The sequence below is a fragment of the Stegostoma tigrinum genome, chromosome 39 (assembly GCF_030684315.1).
Source record: "Stegostoma tigrinum isolate sSteTig4 chromosome 39, sSteTig4.hap1, whole genome shotgun sequence".
Taxonomy (NCBI): domain Eukaryota; kingdom Metazoa; phylum Chordata; class Chondrichthyes; order Orectolobiformes; family Stegostomatidae; genus Stegostoma; species Stegostoma tigrinum.
Window position 1 is genome coordinate 14917847 of NC_081392.1, and position 19960 is coordinate 14937806.

Sequence of the window (19960 nt, forward strand, 5' to 3'; positions counted from 1 at the left end):
TTAAAATTGATAATTGCTTCACCACCTCTGTTTGTCAGTGCCCTTTACACAGTCAGTTACTCTTATTGTGCAGCTAAATGCAGTAGCCTTTCTATATGAGCAGCACCACACATTGAACAATAAGATGAATGACCAGGTAATTTTAAAAGGAATTATGCGCCGTATTGATTCAGTTCATAGCACAGACCCGATCATATTAATCTGACGTCTTAATTTACCATTATCTGCTGTGTTATTGAAGCAAAAAACGTCAACTTACTAGAAAATAATAGCAGCCCTGATGCAGGTTAGACCTTTACATAAATAAAGAATATTTTCAGGACTGAATTACCAGACTACATTGAATCTCCTTGCATCTCCCTACTGAGATTTGTTGTATTTCTCTAATGTTTTGATGTCTTGCTGCTTTGGAGCAAGCTCCAACTTGTGTACAGTGAGTGTGTACATACTTATTTTCTTTGTTTTATTTTCTTTTTGAGCCTCATGCCTTGTAAGTTTGTATTTTTTAGCCAGTAAAATACATCTTGTCTGTCTTTTTTTAAAAATGATTATGAAGTAGTAAAGTTTTGGGACTGTGTGGTGCTATGCATTTGATACTGGACTTATGATTTTCAGATTGGATTTCATATTTGGTTCAAACCATTGTGAGGTGTGTCTTTGCCAGCAGTGATCAATCAGCAAAGTGCTTGCTGCCACTTGTACAGTGGCCCTGTTGATCTGCATGTGTGCATATTTATGCTGTATTATGCAAACATTGTGCCCACTTGAATATTGAAAGCCATTTAAGGCTACAGCTGCAGGAAATTGGAATTGAAAGTGATCCATGTAGTAGTTCCGGAAGCTTCACATCTGATGTAGGGCCATCATTGATGTGAAACGTTAAGCCTATTGTTGCCGGACTTGCTGTGCTGAGTGGGATTTTCAGGTCAGGCAGTGGATGTGGAGAAAGAGTTAACATTTCGTGTCAGTGATGACCGTTCATCAGTTCTGATGTTGCCTGACTTGCTGAGCATGGCTATTAGGAAAAGAACTGGCTGCACACAGCAAAATTCTTCAGGGAATGTTAGCTCTGCGTGGAATGAATTTGAACTGTTTTAATCCATGATCTTGTCGGCAGCTTCAAACTGCCCCCTTCAGAATTGTTTTGATTAGTTCTGTCCTAATGAATGCTTGTTTGAGAATTTGGTCGGGAATGGGGAAATGCGTCAGCGAGGGAGAAAGTTCCATGAAGCAAATGTTGCAATTTCTGCATTGGTGCTCAAGTAAACGACTGGCAGCACTGACTCAGCAGGCATCTTGGTCTTTCACCAAGAGGAGCTCTGCGAGGTTTGGGGAGGAGGGTAGTGGTAGTTGTGGGGGAGGGCTGATCGACGTGGCAGCAAGCACTTTGCTGATTGATCAATGGCATGTGGAAAATGAGAGCTAATGTTCTTGAGCGCTGAGTATAGCAATTGCAGATGGAAGGCTTGTCCCTGCGCCAGAAACCTCAGCATGTGTTTGATTATGAATCTAACAGAATTGGGAACTGTGCACGACTGTGGGAGGAACAAAGGGATTTCTTCTTCCAGCTCCTCAACTGGTAGAACTTGTAGAGCCAGTGGAGAGAGTTCTGCCTTGCTTTTTTTCCCCCCCACCCAAGTTAATGACAGTTTAAGCTGTGGAAACTTAGTGGTTCTGACCTTTCCTTTAAATTACCCCAATATGTTGTAGCTTGTTTTCAATTGCAGTCTACAAACAGGCAAGATTAGGAAGTGCAAAATATGCTGGCCTCTATTGCAAGACTGAATTAATTTTTCTGTTGGGGGAGTTGAGGTTTGAGTACAGGAGTAAGAAGTCTAGTTGCAATGTACAGAGCTTTTGTGAGACCACACCTGGAGCATTCTGCATCTGTTGTTATACCTGGGGAATGATATGCTTGCCATCAAGGGGATAACAGAGAGATAACCAGATTTTTAAAGAGTCAAAATCAGGCAAACATGCCAGAATATCTGTGTGAGATTGCTTTCTCCATATATAAATAAAGGATATACTTGCATGAGATGCAGGTCAGAACAGGATTACCAGATAAGCCAACTCCTTCATCCCAGGGACCAATGAGGAAAGATTATGTGGAATGGACCTATACCTTCTGGAGCAAAATCAAAGTTGCTGGAAAAGCTCAGCAGGTCTGGCAGCATCTGTGAAGGAAGAGGTCACTGAAATGTTAACTTTGTTTTTTCCTTCACAGATGCTGTCAGACCTGCTGAGCTTCTCCAGCAACTTTGTTTTTGTTCCTGATCTACAGCATCTGCAGTTCTTTTGGTTTTTATTTACTATATCTTCTAGAGTTTGGAAGAGTGGGAGATGATTTTATTGACTTTTGGGCTTGGCAGGATGAATATAGTGTTTCCCTGCTGAACAGACTAGAACGAAGCAGTACAGTCTCAGGAGAAAAGGGCATTATGGACTGAGATGAAGAAAAAGTCCTTCACTTGAAGGATGGTGAATTTTAGAGCTCGAAATGTTCTGTCTTTGGATAATTCAACCCTGAGATCAATAGGTTTTTGGACTCCAAAGGGAATTGGGGATATGGGGATCCAGTGGAAGAAAATTTAGTCGATGTCAAGGCTTAGTCATGATCATCTTAAATGGCTGAGCAGTCTGGAGAGATTGTGCAACCTATGTGTGTTTTCCCAAACCACAGACATACTTTGCAGCGTTGCAGAGTCCCACAATTTCAGGATTCAAGTCCCACTTCAGGGCTTCAGCATAAAAATCTAAGTGAAGTACTCAGCGAGTACTGCCGTTCCTTAGAATCCTTTAAGTGTGCAAGCAGGCCGTTCGGCCGAACAAGTCCACCTCCGTTTGCCAAAGAGCATCTCACTCAGACGCACCTCCTTGCCCTATAACCCTGCATTTCCCATGGCTAACTCCCTCTTGGACACAATGGGACAATTTAGGATGGCCAGTCCACCAATCCTGCGCATCTTTGGACTGTAGGAGGAAACCAGACCACCCAAAGGAAACCCATGCAGACATTGGGAGGACGTGCAAATTCCATGCAGTAGCCCAAGGTTGGAATTGAACCCAGGTCCCTGCTGCTGTGAGGCAGTAATGTTAACACTGAGCCACCGTGCCACTCCTAACACAACATGTTTTTATTCTTTATTTCACTCGTTCACAAGTTGTGGGCAATGCTGGCCAGGCCTGCATTTATTGTCCATTCCTAATTGCCCAGAGGGCAGTTAAGAGTCAACCACACTGCTGTGGGTCTGGAATCACATATAGGCCAGAATGGGTAAAGATAGCAGTTTACTTCCCTAAAGGGTACTGGTGAACCAGATGGGTATTTTTGACAGTGGATTCGTGGTCATTGTTAGACTCTTAATTTGATTGAAAGCTTTTACTGAACCCAAATTCATCACCAATGGCGGGATTCAAACCTGGGTCCACAGATTATTTTCGGGGTTCCTGGATTAACGATCAAGCAATGATACCAAACCCAATGCCTCCTTCAAGGACCCTTCTTTCAGTTAAGAATTTAGACCAAGACCCTGTCTGCCTTGGATGTAACAGGGGATCTAGAACAGGGGATCTCTCCCTTTTGAGTTTCTTTGACTCACCAGAATGTTACTAAGGCTGGATTATGAGGAGAGACTTGTCATTCCTAATAGGGAAGTTTAAGAAATGATTTGATTTAAGGTATTTAGGAATTTGTGAAAAGACTTGATAAAGAGAAACTTTTTCACCTGGTGGATAATTTGGGACATGTGGATAAAACCAGAATCGGGTTCTTTGAGAGCAAAAGTGGGAAACATTTCTTCACTCAGGATGGTAGAGGTGTTGAATTTCTTCCACAAAACACAGCAAATGCTAGCTCAACTAATGTTCTAAATATGAGATTGAAGATAATTGTTAGACAAGGATATGGTGCAAATAATTTCACTCAACTCAGTTGCGCAAAACAATCTCTAGTTCTCTTATGCTTCTGGTATCTAATCTAACGTGTTATTAATTTATTTCTTGGACAGAATCTCCTTCGCATCCACAGTTTGGATGTCAGCCAGAGGGGAAGTTCTGCATCTCTGGGTTCAGCCAGGACAAACGTGAGAAGAAGCGGAGCTCTAACCTCGCCTTGCTGAAGAAGAAGCTGTTCAGGCGACGGAAGTCAGCCAAGGCAGCTGACCATGCCAAACACATGCGTGAACTCCTTTGCAGTTGGGACGTGCGGGATGTAGGTCTGTTGGTGAAGCAGTATGAAGCCGCATTGGCTGTGAAGGAGCTGGTGATTCAGGCATGTGTAGCCAGGCCAGAGGCCAGCCGGTTAAATGAAGACCTGGCAAAGCTCTATCAGTTCAAGTACTGTACAGATGTGGACCTGGTATTCCAAGGTACGTGCTTTCCTGTCCACCGTGCTATACTGGCAGCCCGGTGTCCTTTCTTCAAAACTCTCCTTTTATCCAACTTGGACCGTGCTGAGCTAGTCATGGACATCAGCACTGTTGGAATAGACATGCAAATACTGTCATCCCTTTTACACTACTTGTATAGTGGAGAATTTGGCATGCAAGACTCCCAAATTAAGAATGTTGACATTTTGGTCCGCCTCAGCGAAGAGTTTGGGATGCCGAATGCGCTTCACTTCGATATCTACAGCCTCCTGGAGAGCTCTTGCTATTATGATGCAGTCCTAAGCTTTACCTCTAATCCCGATGCCTCTGACAACTTTGAAGGATGCTGCCTAGATGGAGAGTTCCGCTGTCACAAGGCCATCCTGTGTGCTCGCTCTCCATTCTTCCGCAATCTCCTCCAGAAGCGCATTCGCACTGGTGAAGAGACCACAGACCGGACCTTGCAGACTCCAGCTAGGATTGTGTTGAACGAAGCAATCATTCCAAAGAAATACGCAAAAGTTATTTTGCACTGCATGTACACTGACCTGGTTGACCTAGACTTGGTTCTGCCTTTCAGCCCATCAACTGGTAGCTTAAGAGAAGTGCAGGATGAAACTGGGAAGGACAGTGAGAGCCGATTGGAAAGTGCTATGGAGCTGTTCCATATAGCACTCTTCATTGAGTTCGATATGCTGGCACAAGGTAAGGGTGGAAAAGTTGGTGTTGATGTTCTCTGGGCATAGACTGGGTTGATCAGGGAATCTTATGACAATGATAGTACATATTAGCAATTCTTTGAAGATGTCAGGTCACATTAGTAGGACTGTTTAAAAGCACATGAGAGATTCTTGGCTTTATAAAAACATACTGAAAACATAAAAGCAGGAAGGTTAACACTAAACCTTTATGAAACACTGGTTTTATTTAATCTGGAATATTCCTTCCACTACTGAGCACTGATGTTTTAGGAATGATGTGAAGATCTTCAAGGGATTGCAGTGGGGATGTATTATAATTGTGTGAGGGATAAAAAGGCGACAGGGAGTTGGGAGAAACTTTTGAGGTGCTGTCCCTTAGAATAGAGGCACTGATAAAATTTGATAAAACTGTTTAAAATCTTGAAGCATAATGAGAGAAACATTAGAGTATGAGAAGGTTTCATAATTAGAGGACATAGATATAAAGTGAATGGTGACAGAAGGGGAATAATTATGTAGTGAATTGCTTGGTCTGGAATGCATCATCTTAAAAAGATGCTGGGGATAGATTCAGCAATCGCCAACTTTCAAAAGGGAATTGGATCAGTGGTGGAGGGAGAGAAATTTGCAGGATCATGAGGAAAGAATGGAGAATGTGGGATTAACTGGGTAACTCGTTCAGAAGAGTTGATATGGATGCAATGGGCTGAATAGCCTTTTCCTGCGCTGTTTCATTCTGTGATGGCAAAGTTATTATTTGCCATTTGGTTTTATTTATCTTGAAATTACTCTGATGTTACAGATTTAAGAAAAATATGTTGTTTTTGGCTTCTGGCATGAAGTTGGTCATAACTTTCCCCGTTTGTACTGAACTACAGTTTCAAATACAGATTGAAGTGACAGGGCTTAACATGATAAAACATAGGAGCAAAGTAGGTTGTTTAGCCTATTGAATCTGTTACACAATTCAGTGAGATCATGTCTGATCTGATAGTCCTTAACTCTGTTTTCTGCTTTTGACCCATAACCCTTGATTTCCTTGCTGATTTAAAAATCTGTATCTCAGCTTTTAGAATACTTTAACTGCCCAGTGTCTACAGCAAAGAATTGCAAAAGGTTGACTACTCTCTCTGGGAGAAGAAATTTCTCCTCGGTCATAATTGGGTGACCATTTATTCTGAGACTGTCCTCTGGTCCTAGGCTCTCCCTCAAAGGGGAAATGCCTCTTTCAGCTATCTTGCTAAGTAGCCTAAACATTGTATATGTTTTAACAAGGTTGCCTCACATTCTTCTAAACTCCAATGAGTACAGGCCCAATGTTTTTTTAAAAAAAAACTTGCCTCTAAGAAAAACTTTCTGTATCTGGAAACAACTTCATGAACCTTCTCTAGACTGTCTCCAACTATATGTCTTTTCTTGGGTAAGGGGAACAGACTGTTCACATATTTCCAGGTGTAGACTAGATGGTGCTTTATGTTGGAGGCAGTTCCAAGAAGGTGGTTGATCCCCCGGTAGGAGGAATTATCTTAACAGCAAAAGTTTAAAAAGACTGGGACTTTACTCAGTCTCATTTAGAAGAATGAGAGGTGATCTTCTTAAAACATATAAGATTCCGAAGGGGCTTGACAAGTAAATGCTGAAACCATGTTTCCCCTCAGAGTGTAGGACTGGGGGCGTAGCCTCAGAATTAAGGAGTATCCATTTAAGACTGAGAACAGAAGGAATTTCTTCTGAGGATTGAGAGTCTCTGGAACTCGTTGCCTCTGGGAGATGGTGACAGAGTTTTGTGCGTGTTTAAGGCTGAGATAGATTCCTGATTTGTTGTGGAATTCAGGCTTATAGGAAAAGGGCAGGAAAGTGAATGTGAGAAGCCATGATCTTATTGAATGGCAGGACGGGCTCAGGGGTCTGCTGTTCCTATTTATTTTGGTTTTTATTAAGACCTCCCTGTTTTTATATTCTATCCCCTTTGTAGTAAAGGCCATCAGTCTATTTGCCTGCTGAACGTGTAGATAGTTTTTTGTGGTTTATGCATGATCCCAAATCTCCCTGAATTACAGCCTTTTAGCCAATTATCTATTCATGTTAGTATACTATCTCCAACATGTTGGCCATTATCTTATTAAGCAGCTTAACGTATGATACCTCGCGAAACGATTTCTAGCAATCCAAATATGTTAGAACCAGTACTTTCTTCTATCCTGCTTGTTACCTCATCAAAAATTTCGAAGAGATTTGCTATTCTGCTATTACATCCTTTCATAGATTCTAACATACTCCTAGTAACAGATATTAAGCTAACTGACCTATAGTACACTTTTTTTGTCTCCTTCCATTTTTCAATTAAAGGTGTTACTTCAGTTTTCTGATCCTCCTGGGACTTCTCTACAATCTAAGAATTCTTGGAAGATTACTGCCAGTGCATCATCTATCACTGACTGCTTTCTCTAACATCGCAGGGTCCTTCCTTCAGATCCAGGGAATTTGATGGTCTTTCGCCCCAATAGTTTCCCTAGTACTTTTTTCTCTAGCGATAGTTACCGAGTTTATTTCATCTCCTTTCGTCCTTTGTATTCTAAAATTATGAAATAAATCAAATGTGTCTTCTACTGTGAAGACTGACGAAAAATAATAATTCCACATTATTTTTTCCTCTGCCTTATTCTCCAAAAAGGCCTATATTCACTTTAGGATAACAAGGTGTAGAGCTGGACGAACACAGCAGACCAAGCAGCATCTTGGGAGCAGGAAAGCCGACGTTTTGGGCTTAATTTGCTGATGAAGGGTCTAGGCCCGAAATGTTGGTTTTCCTGCTCCCAAAATGTTGCCTGGCCTGCTGTGTTCATCCAGCTCCACACCTTGTTATCTCGGATTCTCCAGCATCTGCAGTTCCTATTATCTATATTCACTTTGGCTCCTTTGTTGTTACTTATATGTTTAGAAAGCTCTTGCTGACTGAGGATAAAATTGCAAGTAATATCAAGACAGTTGAATTTCTAAGTGATAATGGGAACTGCAGATGCTGGAGAATCCAAGATAATGAAATGTGAGGCTGGATTCTAAAATCTTTTGGCTTTTAAAACATTCCCAATCCACTTACCACTTATCATGACCACATTCCAATTATTTTTTTCTTTCTATTTGATGCTGTTCTTAAGTTCCTGGTTAACCATGTTTGGTTCATCCCCTTCATGGAATCTTTGTGAGCCATTAACTATCATTTCTCGCTATTGTACTTTTTCCAATCCTTAATAACAAAGCTACCCCATCACCCTTTCTTTTCTGTCTGTTCTTCTGAGAAGTTACTTAACCCTAAATGTTTAGTTCCCAGCTTTGATCTCCTCACAACCATTTCTTCTTAATGGCTATAAAACCATACTCATTAACCTGTATTTGTGCTGTTAATTAGTTGATGTTATTCTAAGGACTTCATGTGTTCAAGAGTAGTTAATTTTGTCTTTCTGTCACTTTCTTTTCCCTAAGACCTGAGTTCCTGCTGATTATGTATAATCTGTTCTTTCCTGCTCTGTTCTGAGTATTGTTATCCAAATAGTTGCTCTGTGATGCTATTGGATCCTCTTGCTGTGCAAATTTACACTTTCCGTCTCCCAAACCCTCCCTTGCAACACCCCCCATCCTCCCAATTAGTTTAAATTCAACTTTATTTCCTTTTTTTGGATGTATGCATCCTTCAATTAAATAGATTAGGGGGCAGTTCCGATTCAGTATGAGATCTTGTTTGATGTTGGGAGTGCATGCCTTCGTGAGGAGTTTTGAGCCCTCATTGTAAGCAAAGAAGTGTAATTCTTGTATTTATAGCAGACAACAGCAGATCCGCTCATTTAACAATGGAAAGGAGAGCTTTCTAAGGGCTGGGTGAGATAAGGAGCTGTTCGACCTAATAATTTTTTTAAGTGTCTTGAAAGAAATGTTCATATTATATCGCTAAATACAACTATATCTTGACTTTTGAAGAAGTTGGTGAAATTGAATTTACTTGCTCATTTCAACTTCCAAGGTTTTTTTTAATGAAACTTCCACCTGGAAGTCTCTTTAATTGAGCTGTGAACATGGCTTGACTTAAGTTTGTCTTTGATTTAGTGCCACTATATTGGCAGTTTGGCTAAGAGACCTAAATGGCTTTTAAGAGAACCCACTAGTGATTTGTTTAAAGTTCAGTTCTGTGGAAATTTTCATATGGAACCATGAGCATATGCGCAATTGCATTTTCTATTTTAAACAAACTGAATTTGCTTTCAAGTGTGAGCAGCCACCTCGGATGTCTGTTACTCTAATTTGCATGCGATTATGCATATTTTTATTGGTTAAATGTTTGCTTTTGTATGGGTTATTTGCATTTAAAGCCGTAGGATTATCTTCACTTTTTTTATTAATGCTGCCATGAATGTTTACTGGATGGAATATGGATCGTTTATAATGAAAATATGTGGCCGTGATACTCCGTACATTAACAAACTCCTGCAATTATAAAAGCTAGGATTTATGAACATCTAGAGAGGCAAAAGTTGATTAGGGATAGTCAGCATGGTTTTGAGCAAAGAAAATTGTGTCTTGGTGGAGTTTTATTTGAAGAAGCTACCAAAAAGATTGGTGATGGCAGGACAGCAGGTGCTGTTTGTTTGGATTTTAGTAAAACCTTTGACAAGGTTTTGCATGGTAGACTAATTAGTAAACTTAGGTTATATAAGATTCACGGGTGATCTTACCAACTGGATACATAATTGGCTTAAGGGCAGGAGACAGGAGTAATGGTGGAGGGTTGCTTTTCAGACTGGAGGTCTGTGACCAGTGGTGTTCCACAGGGATTGGTTCTGAGTCCTGACAACATCCTCTATGTATAGATTTGTTGTCAGGATCTTATTCTCTGATAGCCTTGATTTTCTAAAGTGTGTTAGTGTATGTAATATGGTTATGAAGTAAAGAACTGTTCAGTATTTAAGCAGGAAATCAAAAGAAAGACATTTTGTTCACAAAGCTGTAGGATGTGCAGGAATGACAGGAGAATGGAATTGAAGTGGTTTGCTGTAAATGTTGGCAGAGAGACAATGGGTGATTTCAGTTAAAAAATCAAGCTAGCCAAACGGTTTAACAAAGGATGCATGAGCTGTGAAATCAATTAACTGGGAAAGTATCGACATGAACATAAATAGATTCAAAAGGCAAAGGAAAATGTTCCTGCCTAGAGAAGGGATTAGGGGATATGGTTTGAGATTGATCACAAAGGCACTGGCTTTCTAAGAACTAAGTGTTTTGCTGTCCTAGTGTTCTAACTCACATTTTTATTCTCTCCACAGGCTGTGAGGACCTGATTGTTGAGAGTGTCACACTGGACTCTTTAATTCCTATCCTGAAGTGGAGCTCCCAACCATATGGATCCAAGTGGGTCCATCGGCAAATGCTGCATTTCCTCTGTGAGGAGTTCAGTAACGTCATCACTTCTGACATTCTGTACGAGCTGAGCAAGGAGCACCTGATGGCTGCCATCCAGTCAGATTACCTGCAGGTAATTGACTCTGTCTGTAACTAATAAGGTTCAGATCTTCTTCAAGGAGCCTCAAGTTTTTATGAGAAATGTGTTAAAGAGAAATGGTGCCCCAAGCAATTTTGATCTGTTTTGAATTTTAGAAAGTGCTCAAGGTTTTTACTTAGGGCTTATCTGATAGGAGAGTTTTGACATTAATAATACAAGAATGAACCTGATCTTTAGTGATTTGCTTCTGGTGGTGTCAGCAATTTGCGGTGAATTAAGAATCAGTGATATTGAATGTAAAAAAAACACCCAGAAAATGAACTTCAAGTCTATCTTGTCTGTGCCATCTGTTTGAAATAGCTACCAATTTAGTTTCAATTCTCCTCCTTTCTCAACAGCTCTGCATATCGTTTATTAGCAAAGTATTTATCCCAGTCCCTTTTGAAAGTTGCTGTTGAATCTGCTTTTATTGTCCGTTCATCACATTCTTTTACCTGGCTGTGTGTGTGTATGTTTTTTTTAAAAAGCAATTTTTCTTCCAATTTCAATTTGTGTCCTTTTACATATTAACTTTTATGCTGCTGGAAACAGATTTTCTGTTTAACTTGTGAAAGCTCATTCGTTTTCTGCCAGATTTCTCTCTCAACTTTCTGTATCCTAGAACAATCCCAGCTTCTCCAGTCTTTCCATATACCTCGACTTTCATCCCTGGTACCATCCTAGTAAATCTGTTTTTGTCGCTATTCAAGGCCTAGCTAGAAATTTATAAATTACTTGATTATAAGTGGTGAACTTGCCGTGATCATCAGTACTTATTTGCTAATTACTCCAGGTGACAATGCTGGACTTCAAAATGGAATCCAGATGGGAATCTGCCATTTTTACTGCCTATTGTTGTGGAGTTTAGATTAGATTACCTATAGAGTGGAAACAGGCCCTTCAGCCCAACAAGTCCACACTGCTCCTTGGAGCATCCTACCCAGGCCCATCCCCCTATAACCCACACACCCCTGAACACTATGGGCAATTTAGCATGGCCGATCCACCTAGCCTGCACATCTTTGGACTGTGGGAGGAAACCGGAGCACCGGGAGGAAACTCACGCAGACACTGGGAGAAGGTGCAAACTCTGCACAGACAGTTACCCGAGGCTGGAATCAAACCCGGGTCCCTGGTGCTGTGAGGCTGCAGTGCTAACCACTGAGCCACCGTGCCGTGCCGTGCCGCCCCTAGTTGCCTTCTGACTCCAAGTTGTGGGTTTATTGGCACCTGGTCCCAGTTTGGTCAACATGATATAGTCTTTCAGGTTTTGAATCAAAGGCAAGCCCAGCAATGTACCAAATCCGATTTCTTCACTGGCATTTGGCTGTTCAGCTGTACCACTAACCGTTGTTTTGCTTTGCTCTTGAAGTGATTTGAGTAAATTTTGTATCATTTTGTTAAAACTTAATGCATTTCCTGGAATCTGTTGCTCTGAGGACAGTGCCAGAAAGTAGTGCCTTTCAGCATTTCAGTACGGAGCAAAAGTTGACCTGCTGTTGTAGCCCTGGGGGAGTGCTGTACTTTGAAGCTATTGCCTCTCAAAGGGGACAATAAACTAGCAGTCCGTCTACTTGCTCTGTTAACACGGAACCCACTGTCCTGTTTGTTTGGGAAAGTAATTGGTCCGTTATTCTTTATTTCAATGAAGTTGGAGAACAAGAGAAAGAAAGTAATATTGCAATTGCCTAGGACATTGGTGAGACCATACCTGAAATACAGTATAGGTTTGTTTTTCTTGGGAAAGGTACATCCCTCTTGGAGGGAGTGCAAGGAAAGCAACTAGGTTGATTGCTGGATTGAAGGGATTGAGAAGGTTGAGTAGTCTGGGGTTATTATTTCTAAGAATTTTGGGTGATCTTGGATTATCAAATTAAGAGGTTTGACAGCAAGCCTCCCCAAACTAGGGAATCTGGAAACCAGACTGAGCCTCTGAGAATAAGAGGGTGACCATTTCATACTGAGGTGGGAAGAGAATTGTGAAGGTTTGGGTAATAAAATGTGAGGCTGGATGAACACAGCAGGCTCAGGAGCACAAAAGCTGACGTTTCGGGCCTAGACCCTTCATCATCACATTTTATTATCTTGGATTCTCCAGCATCTGCAGTTCCCATTATCACTATGAAGGTTTGGAGTTCTGTGCCCTAGAGAGCTCTTCGTGCACTCCCTCCCTCCCTCCCTCCCTCCCTCCCTCCCTCCCTCCCTCTCTCTCCCTCTCACTCCCTCTCTCACTCCCTCCCTCTCTCCCTCCCTCTCCCTCCCTCTCCCTCCCTCTCCCTCCCTCTCCCTCCCTCTCCCTCTCCCTCTCCCTCCCTCTCCCTCCCCCTCCCCCTCCCTCCCCCTCCCCCTCCCTCTCCCTCTCCCTCTCCCCCCCTCTCCCTCTCCCTCTCCCTCTCCCTCTCCCTCTCCCTCTCCCTCTCCCTCTCCCTCTCCCTCTCCCTCTCCCTCTCCCTCTCCCCCCCTCTCCCCCCCTCTCCCCCCCTCTCCCCCCCTCTCCCCCTCCCTCCCCCTCCCTCTCCCTCTCCCCCCCCCCCCCTCTCCCTCTCCCCCCCTCTCCCCCCCTCTCCCCCCCTCTCCCCCCCGCTCCCCCCCGCTCCCCCCCGCTCCCCCCCGCTCCCCCCCGCTCCCCCCCGCTCCCCCCCCGCTCCCCCCCGCTCCCCCCCGCTCTCCCTCTCCCTCTCCCTCTCCCTCTCCCTCTCCCTCTCCCTCTCCCTCTCCCTCTCCCTCTCCCTCTCCCTCTCCCTCTCCCTCTCTCTCCCTCCCTCCCCTCTCCCTCCCTCCCCTCTCCCTCCCTCCCCTCTCCCTCCCTCCCCTCTCCCTCTCTCTCCCTCCCTCCCTCCCCTCTCCCTCTCCCTCCCTCCCCTCTCCCTCTCTCTCCCTCCCTCCCCTCTCCCTCTCTCTCCCTCCCTCCCCTCTCCCTCTCTCTCCCTCCCTCCCCTCTCCCTCTCCCTCCCTCCCTCCCTCCCCTCTCCCTCCCTCCCTCCCTCCCTCCCTCCCTCCCTCCCTCCCTCCCTCCCTCCCCTCTCCCTCCCTCCCTCCCCTCTCCCTCCCTCCCTCCCTCCCTCCCTCCCTCCCTCCCTCCCTCCCTCCCTCCCTCCCTCCCTCCCTCCCTCCCCTCTCCCTCCCTCCCTCCCCTCTCCCTCCCTCCCTCCCCTCTCCCTCCCCTCTCCCTCCCTCCCTCCCTCCCTCCCCTCTCCCTCCCTCCCTCCCCTCTCCCTCCCTCCCCTCTCCCTCCCTCCCTCCCCTCTCCCTCCCTCCCTCCCCTCTCCCTCCCTCCCTCCCCTCTCCCTCCCTCCCTCCTCTCTCTCCCTCCCTCCCTCCTCTCTCTCCCTCTCTCTCTCTCCCCCTCTCCTCCCTCCTCTCCCTCCCCTCCCTCCCCTCCCTCCCCTCCCTCCCCTCCCTCCTCTCCCTCCCCTCCCTCCTCTCCCTCCCCTCCCTCCTCTCCCTCCCCTCCCTCCTCTCCCTCCTCTCCCTCCCCTCCCTCCTCTCCCTCCCCTCCCTCCTCTCCCTCTCTCTCCTCCCCCCCCACCCCAACACCTCAATTAGCACTGTGAAAAGCAGATTAACCAATCTAATTTCTCTTTAATTGTTTGTTTCTGGGCTCGATGTGTAAATGAGTAAAGTTTGGTATCAATTACATATTTGTGTTAATAGTTCAGGGATCTGGGTTAATGTCTAAATATTTTTGACTTCACATACCACCATAGCAAATTTAGAATTTGAAGTTTTATATTTAAAAAGTACTGTCCCATGGATTAAACCAAGCTGTTGGATTTAAAGCAATATTCTAGATTGCACATTCTGCAAGGAAACCTGCTCTTCTTCCTGAATTTAGCTCTCGTGTAACTCCAGCCCCACACCTTTGTGACTGATTTCTAATGTTCTTTGAGATGGCCCAGCAAGCTACTCAGCCCTGGTGATAGACAACAAATGCCAGTTGTGCCAGGCAACGGTTGCATCTCAAGAATTCCCGTAACAAAAACAATTAATTGAATAAGAATCATTTATTGTAGCACAGGAGGAGGCCAATCGGCCTGTTGCGTCTGAATGGCCCTTGCACCCTTTCCCTGGTCCTGCACATTGTTCCTTTACAGACAACAATCTGAATTCCTCTTGAGTATCTTGATGGAATCTGCTCCCGCTCTACAGTTGGACAGTGCACTCCGGACTCTAAATGCTTTTGTGCAAGATAGTGTTTTTTCATATTGCTGTTGCTCCTTATGCCAATCACTTTTTAAACCTGTGCTGCCTTGTTCTTGATCCTTCCCCCAGTGGTAGGTTTTTCCCCATCTGCTCTGTCCAGATCCCTCCGATTAGAAGCACTAAAAGGTTTTCAATGACACAATGAGATGTCCAATCACAATCTCCTTTTTTTCCCTCCAACCTCATCACTGGTACTGACAATAACAAAATATAAATGGAAATTGATGATGACCGCAAACGATAAAGGATGTCTTTGCCTGGTGTTTACACTGTTGAATCAATAAGGACTCTGAAGTCACCCTCTCCACCCAAATGTTGCATCCACCTGCTGACTTTGTGGCTAATTGCTAATTGCAGCAGGTGCCTGTTTTGTTTCAGAAAGGACTATAATGTGTAGGCTTATCTGTGTAGTCTCTTGGGCCTTGAACAAATAGACTTCAATTTTCTGTAATGCTTGAATATGTCCTAAAGTACTTCACAGGCAATTAATTACTTTTAAAGTATAATTGCTGGAAGTGTAGCAGCCATATTGCATAAAGCAAATCCTTGCAAAAGGCTATGATGTAAGTGGTCGTGTCATCTGCTTGCTTTTAATGTTATTTGGGGCAGATGAAAGTATTACACAACTGACTTGTAATGCAGGTTGAATGCATGAACCGTTTACAGAAGGCTGTGTGGATAACTGAAGTTCCCTCTGCACCCTGACGAATTGAATTTGAATTTTAAATATGAAGTGAAAATTTAGGAAATACATAGTAGGTCAGTCCCTCTCTGAAAAAAGCTAATGTTTCATGTACAACCCTTCACTGAGACCTTGTGTTTAATCGGTACTGTTTTAAATTTTGTCATGTGTTATAAGTCAGCACCATCCTCTTCAGAGAGTGTGTTGTGTGTGTGTGTCAAGTGTTTATATCTAAATCAGCTGGTGTGCTAACTTTATTTTCCTTCAAGTTTTGTTCGTGTTAGATTATAATATCTCCACTTTCAACTAATAGCTGTAATGGATATCAATACCTTTTAAACAAATACATTGGAGTAAGCTATGATGCAGTGAAATGCTTATTTAATAAATGGGATTATGTAGAAGATGTCACACAGAAATTTGCCATTTGACCCAACTAGCCAATGCTAGTGTTTATTCCTCCTATTTTACTCCATCTTCCATCATACTCTTTATTCCTGTCTGCCTCCTAGAACTTGACTATTCCACTGTAAATGTATTAGTTTGTTCAAACACTCCCTATGGTAAAGAGTTTAAATGTAATGGTGCAAAAGTTGTCGTACTTTCAGCCACAGGAGTTTGTGTTTAAAACTTGCATTGTTCTGTTCTGATTCACTTTCAGTATGAGGATTGGTATCAGCTGCTTCTGTGTTGCTCCAGTGCAAGCAACTGTCAGCTTGTAGTCTTGAATAGCTATTAACAACAGCAGAGTCAACATACTTGGCTGTCAGTGACATGGTGGAATCTTCAATGATCTATCTGGCTGCTGGCACGAGCAAATCTGGCAATTCTTTGGTTTTGCTGGATAAGCTAGTCTTGGGGTCTTTGAAAGGCAGAAGATACTGTTCGACATCAGTGCACTCTCCTTTGAGTCAGGAGGTTTTATCTAGGCTAACACTTGGTCCTGAAGCAGTGCTGCATTGTTGGAGATGTGGCCTTATAGATGAGATATTAAACTATGGCTTCACGTAGCCCACTTGGCCGTTTTGACGAAGAACTGACAACTTCTCCCTGCTGTCCTGGTCAATATTCATCCCTCAGTTGATAGCAAAATAAAACAGATGATTGCTGTGCCACCACATTTGCTTCCATGTTTTCTGTTACAACAGTTTATTGGCTATAAAGCACATAGATCATGGTCTTTGACTGACCCCATATTGTTTAAATGCAAGTCTTCTTTTACTTCTGATATTTCAGAGATTAATATAACATGAAGACACCTGTGGTGTGCTTTAAGACGTTGTGCAATTTGTTTGCTTTTTATTTTAGTGTTTAATGTTGAGCACTAACTGTGTTTAAATGAGAAGAAACTTCTGAAGTCAAGACTTTATTTTGTGGTTTGGAGCATGTTGGGTTGAAGGGGTTAGTGGAAGAACACTAGTCTAGGTTCTAAATATAGAGGAGGGCTGTGCATTTCTTTGATCAGAAAATTGTCTTGCTATCTCCTTTTCTCCTCCTTTGAGCCAATTTCTTTTGAAGTGTTTTTATTCCGTCCCTCTAATCATGTCTGGTTACATCCAGAAGGATTCTTGAAAGTAAAATGCTCCGAGGGAAGAGCACTGAAATATAAGCTTTATTTATGTAAAGTGCAGTACTGATGAAACTATATCATTAGTCAGGGATGTTTTAATTCTAGCTCTGCGAGGTTAGCCTCATGTTTGCACTACATCATGCTGAGCCTATGGAACATATTTATACTTGCAGTTTCTATCACTAGTTAAAACTGTGTTCACTAGACAACAATGTGCACTGTGTAACAATTTTCTTTGTTTAAAACTGATTCACGTGAAGCTGAGGGAAATTATTATATCACAATCTGATCAAATTGATAAGTGTGAAATTATAGCATCATGGAATAATCTAGCACAGGAGGAGATTATTCTATCCATTATACCATGTTGGCTGTTTAAAATCCATGCTGTATATCAGAATAGGAGGAGGCCATTTCACCCCTCAAGCCTGTTATAGAATCAGTGGGGTCATGACTGAATTTAGTATATCTGTCTTTGCCCTGTATCCCTCATACATTTTGGTTATCAGAAACCAGTCATTTGTTGGATTTAAAATTAACAATCTATTCAGCATCAGTTGTCATTTGAGAAAAAAGAACTTCAAATTCCACCACCACTTGCATACAAAATGTTTACTCCTGAAAGTCTAAGCTCCAATTTTTAGACTATACCCCTAGTACCAACACACTCCAGTCAGCGAAAATAATTTGTTTACAACAGCATATTTGTTTGGCACCTTTTAACATAGTAAAATGTCCCAAGGCACACACTTCATAAATGCTTTATAAAGAGAAATATGATGAGAGTAACAAAGGGGTATTAGAGCACACGACCAAAGGCTTGGTCCAAGAGAGAGATTTTAAGGATCTCTCATTTTCCCTTAATACATTTTTCTTTTTCCTCTATTGGAAATGGGGCTTGCTGACAAAGCTAGCACTTGTTGTGCTTCCTTAATTGCCCTTGAACTGAAAAGCACTTTAGGCCATTTCAGAGGGTAAATAAGAGTCAGCCACATTGATTTATATCTGAAGGCACTTGGTATGCCAGACAATGCAAGAACAGCAGATTTCCTTCATCTAAAGGAGATTTGTGAACGAGGTAACGTTTTCAATAATAGATGAACATTTCCTGGGCACCATCACTGAGATTACTTTTCTATGTCCAAGGTTTGTTAATTGAATTTAAACTTCACCAGCTGCCATGATGGGATTGGAACTTCTGTCCCCAAACTATTAACCTGGGCCTTCAGGTTGCTAGTCCAGTGACATTACCATTACATCACTGTGTTCCCCCATGCCTCAAAAACTTGGATCAAATCATCCATTCACCTTCTAAAGTAAAAGTATTTATATGCAGAGGGATCTGGGTGTGAAAGTGCACAGATCACTGAAGGTGTCAGCACATGCAGATAAGGTAGTTTAAGGAAAGACCTATAATATGTTTGCCTCCATTGGAGGGGAGGGGGCACATTGAGTATAAGGATAGACAAGTTATGCTGCAACTTTATAGAACTTTAGGCCACATTTGGAATGTTGTGTACTCTTCTGGTCACCACGCTACCAGAAGGATTTGGATGCTTTGGAGAGGAAACAGAAAAGGTTGCCTGGTATGGGAGATTTTTTAGCTATGAAGAAATGTTGGATAGACTGGGTTTGTTTTCAAAGCAGCTCAGGAGGTTGAGGGGGTGACCTGATGGAAGTTTGAGATTGTGAATGGAAAGGATAGAGTGGAAAGTAATGAAACACTTTGGGGCAGACGGGTCAGTTACTAGGGTGTTTGTGTGTGTGTGTGTGTGTGTGTGTGTGTGTGTGTGTATTGGGGGATGGGTGGAATCTTTAAAAGAGATCTGCGAGGCAAGTTTTTCACACACAGGGTGGTGAGTGCCTGGAACGCATTGCCTGAGGAGGTGGTGGAGCAGACATAATAGCTGTACTCGAGAAACACCTGAACTAATCTGTAAATAGGAAGGATCCTGGACCAGTAAACAGTTTTAGAATGGAAGGGCAGGCTTGGAGGGCCAGCGGGCCTATTCCTGTGCTGCTATTGATCTGTTCCAAATTCCAACGAACGCAGTTTTAGTTTATGTATTTGCTCCTTATCATTAACACTTCTAATTCAGGTATTGTTCTTGTGAATGGATCTGCACTTCTCTAAGGTGAGTATATCTAGCCTAAGGTGCAGTACTCAAATGAACGCTATACCAAGTGTGTTTCAGCTATGGCTTTGTGTAGTTGATGCATGACCTCTAACCCCTTGTATTTTGTTTTCCAATATTAGGGTGTCTAGTCAAATTGAGTAGCTTGAGCAGCCTTGGACTGCGGAAGAGAATCAGTTGCAGCTTCAGCCACTTATTATCCTCAGTTTGAGTTAGTGGGGATGTAGCAAGATTGTGTTCGATAGTTGTCCGTTTTTATAGTCAGTTGACACATGCTATCTGAGGTGCCGGTTCAGATGTAAAATTAAAGGACTGCAGGTAACTATCTTCTACCCAAGAGAAAAATACAAAGGTACAAAAGTTCAGCATTTTTAATGTCCATTCACAACCTTGATGTATTTCAGATGGGTTGGGTTTCTGACCTATTCCCACTATCACTGATAATAAAATGTGAGGCTGGATGAACACAGCAGGCCAAACAGCATCTCAGGAGCACAAAAGCTGACGTTTCGGGCCTAGACCCTTCATCCAGCTTCATTTGTGCTCCTGAGATGCTGCTTGGCCTGCTGTGTTCATCCAGCCTCACATTTTATTATCTTGGAATTCTCCAGCATCTGCAGTTCCCATTACCTCCCACTATCACTGAGACTGTTTGTGTGTTTTCCCCCATTGTAACTTTTCTCCATGTCTCAGCTCTTGAACTGATGAAACACTTGATTGTGTCTTTGTTATCCTTAGACTTGATTATTCCAACACATTCTGGTTAGTC

General features: G+C 42.9%; 1 protein-coding gene across 1 annotated transcript in view; it reads left to right on the forward strand.

The window, feature by feature from the left end:
• LOC125447653 (BTB/POZ domain-containing protein 7-like) overlaps window positions 1-19960 on the forward strand; it is a 65387-nt gene that overhangs the window by 16083 nt on the left and 29344 nt on the right. The window contains exons 3-4 of the mRNA XM_059641034.1: window positions 4011-5075; window positions 10387-10595. Coding sequence (XP_059497017.1) covers window positions 4011-5075; window positions 10387-10595 — 1274 coding nt within the window. The remainder of the gene's footprint in view (window positions 1-4010; window positions 5076-10386; window positions 10596-19960) is intronic.